The following is an 11,567-nucleotide window of genomic DNA, read 5'->3' as shown; positions in this document are numbered from 1 at the left end:
AAAGATTTATAAACAAAATCATTTATATCTTCAATATCCATTTAAACAAAAGAGACCGGATTAGTGATAGTTTCAAACTTAGCATGGAATCATTCGGATTATTTCCTACTATTAAAGACCCGACGAGAATAACTAACTCTTCCTCTTATTGTATTGATAATTTTTTCACAAATATATCTACGGTAAATTTATGTGTAATTAATACCGGTCTTTCTGACCATTATGGAATTTCGCTCTCTTTGCCTAATACTACTAATTCTACTTCCCATGTGTATCGGTATAAAAGAAAATTTAATATAAAAAATAAATTACTTTTCAAGGAACTACTAAAAAAAGAGACTTGGAATATGTTGGATCAATCCAATTATCTTACATTTGATACATTTATAAATTCCTTTTTACATAATTTCAACACTGCTTTCCCTATACCAAAACATAAATTGAACATTAATAAAACTCAAACGTGGTACTCTCAAGGCCTATGTATTTCATATAATAAATTATTGCGTTTAGAAAGAGAATCTAAACATAATAGTAATTTTAGTTTTATGATTTATTTTCTGAAATATAGAGAAATTTTCAACGATTTATGTGAACTAGCAAAAATTAAGTACAATGATAATATTATTTTCACTTCTCATAATAAACAAAAAGCGATGTGGTCACTCATAAAATCGGAAGTTAACTTTAAAGCAAATTCTACCAATATTGAATGCTCTTTCAATACCAATATTGAATTCTGCCAATATTGAATAATCTTAATAATATAAAAATTTATGATCAGCTATCAATTGCCAACGCATTTAATATTTTTTTTGTTAATGAAGCTTTTAATTTGACTTCAAATATAACTATTGATCCGGTCATGTCAAATGCAATCTTTTCTAAAATAAAAACTAATTCAAATTCCTTTTATCTATATCCTATATCCTCCGAGGAATTGTTGCATGCAATTTTTCTCTTAATAATTCATATTCCTCAGGACCAGATGAAATTTCATCTGACATTTTAAAACAATTTTTCCCATTATTTATTGATAAACTTCTCATATGTTTTAATAACGCTATCGATAAAGGCACCTATCCAAATCATCTTAAACATTCAAAAGTTAAGCCTCTTTATAAGAAAGGGGCTACTGATTTAATTAATAATTACAGGCCAATTTCATTATTAAATACTTTTGATAAAATTTTTGAAAAAATCTTACATAGTCGCCTTAATAATTTTTTAACAAAAAACGGTATTCTATTTAAAAATCAGTTTGGATTTCGACAAAAATGCTCAACATCCCATTCTATATACACTTTATTACATGATATTGTTTATTCTTTTGAAGATGGCAACTTTTGCATTACAATTTTTTGTGACTTATCCAAAGCCTTTGATAGTATCTCCCATGATATCCTTTGTAACAAGCTTGAAAAATATGGCGTACGTGGTTTAGCCCTTGACTTATTTTCGTCTTATTTATCAAACAGGACTCAATCTGTTTACTTGAGCGATGATGATGGTTCGGTAATAATATCAGACAAATTAAATATCAAACTCGGTGTCCCTCAAGGTTCAATACTTGGTCCTTTATTATTTCTTATATATATAAATGATCTTCCAAATTGTTCAGATCTTTGTAAATTTATTCTTTTTGCTGATGACACTAGTATTATTGTTAAGGGAAATTCTTTGGAAGAAATAAGTAACAAATTAAATTTAGTAATGACTTCAATTTCCAATTGGTTTAAATCCAATAATCTATTACTCAATAATGATAAAACCCAGATAATGTCATTTCGTACCGTTAATAAAATTAATAATGAGATAAGCTCACTGAACGTAAATGATACAATTTTCAAATTTTCTTCTATCTCGAAGTTTTTAGGCATTCAATTGCATAAAAATTTAAATTGGGACTATCACATTGATTCTATACTAACACCCAATTTAACGAAAACGTGTTTTATGTTAAGAGTTCTTAAATCTAAGGTTAGTTTAAATTGTCTTCTCTCAATTTACTATTCCAATTTTTACTCACACATCGCGTATGGAATCCAGTTTTGGGGGTTCTCTCCATCTCTTAACCGCATTTTCAAACTTCAAAAAAGAGCTTTGAGAATAATTTTTTCTATTAGTTCTTTATCTTCTTGTATAAACATTTTTCGTGAACATAGTATCCCATGTAGAAATTAATATGGTCTGAATCTACAAGCAATATACAATCTACATTGGTCAAATTTGAAACCAATATCGGCTGGTCATAAAAATTGAACATTTTTTATATTGACGCCATATAGGTAAACCAACATTGGTCTATATTAGTCTATATTTGGAAATTTGGAACCAATGTTGCCTACAAATTGTTGAATGTTGGTAGGTAATATACCATTAGACAGACAGCTGGTGAACATTTTGAATTATTAATTATTGAATTATTAAATTATTCTGAAACTTATAACTGATGTTGAAATATTACACAAATATTTGAAGATTTGAAGTTGAAATAATATAACGCATGAATCAAGGTCATTTATTTAACAATAAAACACCTGAAATTTATTTATTTATTTATTTATTTCTGAAATGAACATATAAGTAAATTTATTAAGAATGTTTTTGTGGAAATTAATTTATTAAATATAAACAATGATACAAATATATAACTGTATTAAAAATATGATTATTTATGAAACACAAAAGTGTCATAAATATTGATTATTTTTTTAATAGATATTTATTAATACATATCAAGTAAATTTTTTTTATAACAATAAGAAAAGCATATAAACTTTTCTATTTATAACATCATCACTCAATAAAACATTTCACATCATCTGAACATATTTTATTTGTTGTTAATATATTTATTATCCATTATGAAATATTTATTTAATTGTCTAGAACAGTCATTGGGAAACCTACCTTACATTTGATATATATCAAGTAAATTATAATGGAATAACAGTAATAAAAGCAAATTAACTTAACTATTTATAACATCATCACTCGATAAAACATTTCACAGCATCTGAACATATTTTATTTGTTGTTAATATTTTTATTATCCATTATGAAATATTTATTTCATCGTCTAGAACAGTCATTGGAAAACCTACCTTATATTTGATATATATCAAGTAAATTATAATGGAATAACAGTAATAAAAGCAAATTAACTTAACTATTTATAACATCATCACTCGATAAAACATTTCACAGCATCTGAACATATTTTATTTGTTGTTAATATATTTATTATCCATTATGAAATATTTATTTAATCGTCTAGAACAGTCATTGGGAAACCTACCTTACATTTGATATATATCAAGTAAATTATAATGAAATAACAGTAATAAAAGCAAATTAACTTAACTATTTATAACATCATCACTCGATAAAACATTTCACAGCATCTGAACATATTTTATTTGTTGTTAATATTTTTATTATCCATTATGAAATATTTATTTTATCGTCTAGAACAGTCATTGGGAAACCTACCTTACATTTGATATATATCAAGTAAATTATAATCGAATAACAGTAATAAAAGCAAATTAACTTTCCTAAGCATTGAAATGAGATTGTAAAATAGGATTGACATTACTCTTTCCTTTAGAAGTGATAACTTTTATCTTATCGTCTAGAACAGTGACTGGAAAACTTTTTCAATCATTACCCCAAAATATTTTTGTCCAAGTTTGTATTGTCATCTGAAACCTCGTATTCCTTGTTAATAAATTTATAATATATCATTATATATTATCAATATGAATAATTTATGAAAGCGTTAAAATGAGATTGTAAAATGTACTTGACTCTACTTTTACCTTAAAAAATAATGACTTCATATCATAGTCTAGAATCTTGCTATGCAAATGCACAGATTTATTGACATTCCACATTGCATTTATTATAATCAAACATTATGACTATTCTGTCAAAATTTATATCTTTCCTTTCTATAACTTATTTAGTTACAAACTTTTGATGAAAAACTTTTTGATAAAATTTTACTACTAAGCAAACCAGTTTCTTCATTTTCTGCGCTTACAACAATATTTCCTGAAAATAAATAAGAATGCGTTTTAAATGCAGAAGGAAATAATTATATTATAGCAACTATTGAAGCTTACCTTTTATAAATATGAAAGTATAGAAATTTTTTCTCTCTACTATATTATTATTTCCTGAAAATAAGTAAGTATAAGTTTTAAATGTATAGACAGAATAATATTGAGAAGTAGGGAATGCAATACCGGTTTACCGGTATACCGAATTACCGGTAAACCGCTTAATTTTTCGACGGTAATTTTACCGGTAAATGACTTAAAAATACCGGTATTTTCGATATTTTTACATGGCGCTTGTGGATACATGTTACATATGTACATGTTTTAAATCCCATGATCGCTGACAAGAAATATCACTTCACGCTGTTGTGTTATATAAACATGTGTCAAAATATTATCTCGACTCGTCATTAAACTGAATATTTATTACTTTTCAAAGGGCTTCATATCGTATTTCAATAAATAGAACGGACTAATCAATAATGATGTTATTAGATCTTATATAAAAATGTAACGGATTTTTAAAGTGACATGGGCTTACTAGTGGGTAATACATACTAACTTAATACATGCTAATAATTATCGAAAGTATTTTTATTAAAAAACAGATTGTAATTTAATCCTGAAAATTAAAAAAAAAATTAAATATATTTCACGTACAAAGTGTCGCATTTTGAGAATAGTATAGGATCATTATATTGTTTTAAATAAAGTTTCGTATATTAATTTAGTATCAAAATAACTTGTGTAAAATATTGATTTTGATAAAAAGTACTCAATAGTCAATATTGAGTAGTATTAATACTTTTGTTACTGTTATTTTAGCAACAATTATTTTTTCAGCACTCGATATCGATAATTTGTCTCGACTCTTCTAGCACTAGTTATATAGTAACTCGGAGAAACATTATTTTTTTAGTGTATTTACTTATTTAAATTTATTCGGGGAACTACTATTTTCTTTAGGCATTAATTCGGGGAATTATTTTTCTTTGTGGAAGTTACTAGAGTGCCAATTGAAATATCGTCTAATACAACTCCACAGCCATTTGTTCATTGCAAAGTGTTTTGTCAGTACGTAGATACAAATTGAGATCGAAAGTTGTTTAGTTATATTAATTTAGTGAAATAATTATTTTAGAATAGAAATTAGTAGTTCAGTGCAAAGTTATTTTTCAACGCGTAGATACAATTTTGTAGTGAAGTTTGATAAATTTGTGCTTGTGCAAAATTATAAATTGACTAAATTAATTATTTGAGAATATATTTTTTTAATTCAGTGCGGAGTGTTTTTCCAATAAGTGAAGTTTTAAGTAATTTTAGGAAAGTTTGTTTACTTCGTGCTTGTGGAAAATTATTAATTTTAAAACAATTGTTTTTTAATCAAAAGTATGAATTCAGAAACCAATATATTTCAAGAACATAAGAAAGGAAACGAGGTGAATTCTGTGTGGCATTATTATTTAGTTGCCAAACAAGGACAAGTAGCAAAATGTGTTAGGGGGGTACATCTAAAACTTGCATATGAACATTTATTAACAATACCGCCAACAAGCGTGGAGTCGGAAAGAGCTTTTTCAGCTGCTCAACATATAAATACCAAAATAAGATCGAGATTAGACGACGGTACGTTAGATCATATTTGTTTTTTAAAATCTTACTTTAGTTCGCATAAGTAATTATAATAAACTATTTTTATTCATGTAATTATATTTTATTAATTTTTATATTATTTTGTTACATTATTATTAAAAATAAATGTTTTGTTGTTCAATTGTTCTTTTATTCTTTGGTTTTTATTATTATTATTTTTTATCTTTATTAGGTCTGTTTTTTATATTTGTATAAGTAACTTTCAATTTTTGTTTACATTTTTTAAAAATAATCTTATTACCGGTAATTTACCGGTTTACCGGTTTTAAAAGTCGAAAATATCGAAATACCGGTAATTAAATTTTTGATCGGTATTGCATTCCCTAGTCCTCGCCGAAATACATCAAATGGCTTTTAAATTTCTGAAATCGGTTCAGGCGCTTTTGAGAAAACGTCGATCAAAAGTCTAATTTTGACAAATGTCAAAAAAACTATACCAATTTTTGCAAACTTTGACGAATTTTTAAAGCTAAACGAGTTGTCGTAGGGCCGTAATATTTTAGTATGACCTAGAAAACTATGATATCTACCATCAAAAAAAAATCATAAAAATCGTCGAAATTTTTTTTTTAGAACGTTATTACAAGAAAACGGCTCGGCCGATCTTTACCAAAAACTAATCAGCCCGATTCCCAACCAATATCTATCGAATGGTTTTTGAATTTTCAGAATCGATTCAGAATTGCGGGCTAAAACGTGGGCGAAAAATTTTTCACTTTTCTGCAATTTACAAAGAAACGGCCCGGCCGATCGCCGCACAAAACTCAGAGACGCCGCACAAAACTCATAGTCCTCATCGAGATACATCAAATGGCTTTTAAATTTTTGAAATCGGTCCAGCCGTTTTGGAGAAAACGTCGATTTACGGCAAAAAATCTGTTCACACACGCACACACACACACACACACACACACGTACTTTTTCCAAATTTGGTCTCATTCGATTCAGAATGGCTCGAAACGTCGAAAAAACATAAAATTAGCGAATCGGATTTTTTGATGAAAACATAAACTTCTCCTTCGGGAAGTTAATAATTCTAAGGTTTTTAGCTTTCATAATATCAAAAAATTTCAAAATCGAAAAAAAAAATAAAAAAGAACAACCCCCTTAATTTGATAGTTTTCAAAAAATCCAGAAATTAATCATTTTTGTAAAGACAGATTATAATTTAATAAAGAGAAAAACTGTTTTTATAGTGTATGCAGATAACTGCAGAACTGAAAATACAATCATAATGATAATGTGTAAGAGTAGCAATTTATCAATTAATACTTAAAAATTAAACAAGTTGGAGAAAGAAATAATAAATAACAAATAGGAAAAATTTATTTCGGACATTATGTTATTGGGCCAACGATGGCGTAATCAATTCGGACGTGGGCTAGCATCAACTAATCCCGGGTTTGCTGGTTTGATCTCAGCCACGACCAAGGCCGACATCAGGCAGCTTTGATGTCAAATTTCCGTTTGAGGTCTTAGATCTTAATATGATCCTTATTGCTGCGAATAAATCATGTCAAAATGTCAACAAATCCTTCGAGTATAGTTGATTAGTCACAATTGGATTGGACAACTTGGGTTGCCATCCTTTCAAAAAGCCTATGGGTAGCCATCCTTTCAAAAAGCCTTGGGTTGCCATCCTTTCAAAGGTTGCCATCAAAACATATATTGAATGTCCTAGTATGACATATTGTAATTAAAAGTATAACAAAAAAATAATAATAAAATAACTTAATAAAATCCTACTTAAGTATTTGATATTCAACAAATTTGTACATATTTCCATTTTTCATTTTGCACATTTTATGACCTTTTATATTCTCAATATATGATAGATTTTTCACTTGGCGTCCTGATATTAAAAAAATTATCTTTACGTATTTAGAAAATAATTCTTATCGTAATTATTAATTTTACATTAATAAGGTAATTTATATTAATAATCAAAATAAAATACGACTTCTAAATTCTGAAATATTTAAGATGCAAATTATTGCCAGATTTCAGAACTCATACCTTGGCAGTGGTTTGCCAGTTAGGCTTCAATGGTAAACCTTATGCCTAGTTCAGTTTTATAGAATTAGAAGTCAGCAGTGTAGTTAAATACTGCCGCTTTGTAAGCAATGCTGATTTGATGAGTCATAATCATGTTTGCTAGTGAGACAGTTGATTTGACTAGTTCCAATATTATGTGAACAGTTTTATTTTTCTTGTTTTGTGAAGTGTGGTGTGTGTGTAATAATGTGTATGTAAAATCATAAAATTATGATTCTTAAAAAGAAAAACCTGTAAGTAAATATTACATCGCACAGAGTTGTACAGCTCTTCATAGTTTGCAGCTCTTGTGGGTTAATTGTTCAATGGCGGACGTCTTCGTGCATCAATAAATTGGAACTTACGTGGCAATTATATTACAAACAATGACGTGTTGGTGGTGAGTTTTCTTTTGTTCAATGTTGAAACAAATTATGTATTTTGTTAATTAACACCCTATGCGTCGAAATAAAATATTGTGAAATTTGTTCTGAACCCATGCGGTTTTCTAACCTAACATTGTGTAATTTTTGTTTCTAGAATGTTGTTTTGTTTGTTTTTTTTTTTTCAATTATTGTGCAGTGTTTATCCCTGCGGATTTATGAAGCACATTTTGTTATCAAAGCGTTACTACTTTTAATACATTCACCTTATTTTGACGCTTTGGGAGTTAATTAATTAAATAATATATAAACATATATACTAGCATGTGCGGCCACGCTTTGCTGCGGCTTTTTATTATAAACAATTGGATTGAAATTATAAACAGCAATGCTTCAATGCTAATGATAAGAATGTTGTAAGTTTTGCATAAATCACCATACAAAATTTACTATAAATAGCAATGTGACTTTTTCACTTATAGATGTGTTACACCCTATGTAGCATAATTATTATTTCGTTTATTAAGTTCTGTTTTTTTATAACATTTTAACATATTTATGACGAGGTATTTTGGAATAGTTTCATAGGTTACATTTCAATGAGCTTTTTCAATGGCCTTCAATTTCGACTACAAATGAGTGTTTTAGAAACCTTACGATCTATAAGCTGTTGAGCTGAAACCTTTTCTTACTTCGTATTCTTAGATGGTAACCCAATGTTGACCATCCATATTTTACAATTTTATATTATTAGAATTTATCTAATAGGCTGATATTTTTTATTGGTGCAGCAATGCCGTGAGAGCTATTTTCACTTGGAAACATATTGCTTTCTATATTTTCAAATGAAAATTGTTGTCACTGTTGCCTAACAGGCTGCTCGAAGTGGGTATCGAACCCGGGACCTCCGAATCAAGTCCCGTCGCTCCCGCATATCAATTCAATAGATTTAGTGCATAATTTATCTTATATTGGTATGTACTAGTATTGACTTGTCATATAAAGTCAACGATTACATAATTAAAATAAACATTTGCCATCAAACAATTCAAGATTCTGATTATTCTAAGCATAAGTGTCTTATCTTTTATTGTGAATTAATTTGAAAATATATTTTAATCATCGTCAAATAATAATATATATTATAAATTTAAATAATTATAAACAATTCATAATTTCCCTTTCAGTTCATGCCTGATGCATAATAGTCTCTTTTGACATAATAATGAGAGCAATTAAATATAATTTTCAAATTGCGTATTTTGACAGAATGAAACTTTTATAAATGAATACTCGAAAACAAGCAATTGGTTTATCAAAGTCATATCAATAGTTTCCAATTCTGCACTGCGTTTATGTAAATCGTAACTGATAATGTAATTGATAGCATTTAAACTATAAATTCTAACTAGTATTTCAACTAATATGTATTCTAAATAATATTTTAACTGATAAATACTTTATTCAATAAAATCTTTATCGATATATTCTGAATAACCCACCTAATTATGTTGGTCAAAGATAAGCAATTTTTAGAAGCCACCAAGGAGATTTCTTTTATCTCACTGTAATTTGGGCGCAAAATTTTAGTAATCGTCAATGATAGTTTTAATCTTAAACTACTAGAAATAGACAATTTAAGTTTTTTTCTAATACTTTCGTTAAATTATTAATAGTATATACATATAAGGTGATAGTATATCAAAGACATATTGTGATTTATATTATGTATATTATATTATTGAAGTAATTTTAAATATCTGCAGTTTATAATTAGGATTGCGTATAAAGATGTTCTATATTTGTGCAAAAGTAAAGGGCACCAAAACTTTTTCAAAAATTAAAATACGTGATTTTTAAATAAATTTATTTTATTCCCTTCGCTAAATATCCATTATTTACTAACATAATAATTATTGCATTACATATATGATGAAATCAGATTTTTTAAGATATATAAAATTTAATTAAGTATAATTATATTATTTAGTGTTTTCCCTAATCCAATCCAAGTATCCTGAAACTCTCGTATAAACTGAAGGTCGGTTCAAAGACCCGCAAGGGATGTAACCCCAAGACACAATACCCAGGAGTGTAGCCTATAACGATAAATCATTAATTTAAAAATTATTCAAAAATACATTAAGTATACATTTTTAGAGAGATTACCCCATTTCCGTTGTACTGCACCAGGGGTCCGCCAGAGTCTCCGGAGCATGCGCTGACTCCGCCGGTTAAGGGTCCGGTGCAGATATTTAAGGGATGAAGCGGAGATGCTCCGGGACCTCCCAAAACCTTTTCGCACTCGGCATAAGATACAATTGGTTTGTTCACGGTCTAACGACAAATAATATATTGGTTATCACGCACAATCTAATAGATTTCATTTCATTACCTGCAAAAGATTTGGATATGTAGGGAAACTAGTGGTCGATGTAGATCCCCATCCGGATAATGTCACCTGCCCTGAATGAGGTTCATCTCTCAAAGGCAACTTTACAGCCTGCACGGCTTCATTAAATTTAAATGGTGGATCCACTTCAATCTGATTTAGAAATATTAGTTATAACTTATGAAATCTCATTTATAAACAATCATATTTTTTACGTACCACTGCAATATCATAAGGACCAACGCTACCTCCGTACGACTTGTGCACAAAGGTTTTCTTGAAGGCAGAACGTTGTTCAGTCGACTCGGTCTTGGACAGATCATGTTTTCCTGCTACCGCCTAAGAGAAGAATTTAGCATACTCTTGGCACTTGTTATTGCATTACTTGCTTGAATAACTAAGCTTACAACGTACCTCAAATCCATCTATGCCCATAATGCAATGTCCTGCGGTTATCACCCATTTGGAATTGTATATAATGCCACCGCAAAAGTGGCTGCCAAACATCTGCAAGGACACTTGCCACGGGAATTGATGTGGGTCCGCGGTGTGGCCGCCAACTACTCTCGGGAAACCGTCAGGAAAACCGATAACATCCTCGTCTGAAAAGTTAATTATTTGATTTTTTAATATGGCATTGAAAATGACAATAAATATTCTAAATTATATTACCCGGAGCAGCTGTAGCCGCTGCTACCAATAAAATTGCTAATATAACTTTCATTTTTAAAATCTAGCTGTGATATGAATTGTTTTCATTGAAATCGCGGTATTTATATTAAAATGCATCGTGCGACTTTTGGTTGATGCGTGAGATCGTATCTTCACCAGACGAACGATTAGATACTGACCTGCGCATTATCTGGACCGTCTACTAATATATTTTTGAAGATTCCTGCCGTGAATATCTTATTTATCAAATATTTAATAAGTAATTAAAAATATCATGATAAATCATGCATACTTTCACCATTATTAATATCTCAATGAGTCGGTATTATATCAGATGATAAAAAAAATAAAATATATAACATAAAT

At 28.8% G+C, this 11,567-nt stretch overlaps 1 protein-coding gene across 1 annotated transcript; it reads right to left on the bottom strand.

Annotated features, from left to right (window-relative positions):
* Positions 1 to 10,119: 10,119 nt before the first annotated feature.
* On the bottom strand, positions 10,120 to 11,253 carry LOC113380453 (lectizyme-like). Its single transcript, XM_026619692.1, has 6 exons — positions 11,202 to 11,253; positions 10,944 to 11,131; positions 10,749 to 10,868; positions 10,533 to 10,682; positions 10,307 to 10,474; positions 10,120 to 10,236 (listed from the first exon to the last, which is right to left on the bottom strand). Exons 1-6 carry the CDS (start codon positions 11,251 to 11,253, stop codon positions 10,120 to 10,122), a joined length of 795 nt encoding a protein of 264 aa, XP_026475477.1.
* Positions 11,254 to 11,567: the final 314 nt, after the last annotated feature.

Source organism: Ctenocephalides felis, unplaced genomic scaffold (genome assembly GCF_003426905.1).
Source record: "Ctenocephalides felis isolate EL2017-DRISC unplaced genomic scaffold, ASM342690v1 CF-g0.4_SCAFFOLD_02154, whole genome shotgun sequence".
NCBI lineage: Eukaryota > Metazoa > Arthropoda > Insecta > Siphonaptera > Pulicidae > Ctenocephalides > Ctenocephalides felis.
The sequence above is the reverse complement of the archived record's forward strand: the minus strand, read 5'-3'. Positions and strand labels throughout refer to the sequence as shown.

What these genes read in the sequence shown, in the direction of transcription:
- LOC113380453 (XM_026619692.1), bottom strand. Translation starts at nt 11,253, where the DNA reads ATGAAAGTTATATTAGCAATTTTATTGGTAGCAGCGGCTACAGCTGCT. An exon ending in TGGGCATAGATGGATTTGAG is followed by an intron (nt 10,869 to 10,943) that starts GTACGTTGTAAG and finishes TTCTTCTCTTAG; the next exon opens with GCGGTAGCAGGAAAACATGA. An exon ending in CATATCCAAATCTTTTGCAG is followed by an intron (nt 10,475 to 10,532) that starts GTAATGAAATGA and finishes ATTTGTCGTTAG; the next exon opens with ACCGTGAACAAACCAATTGT.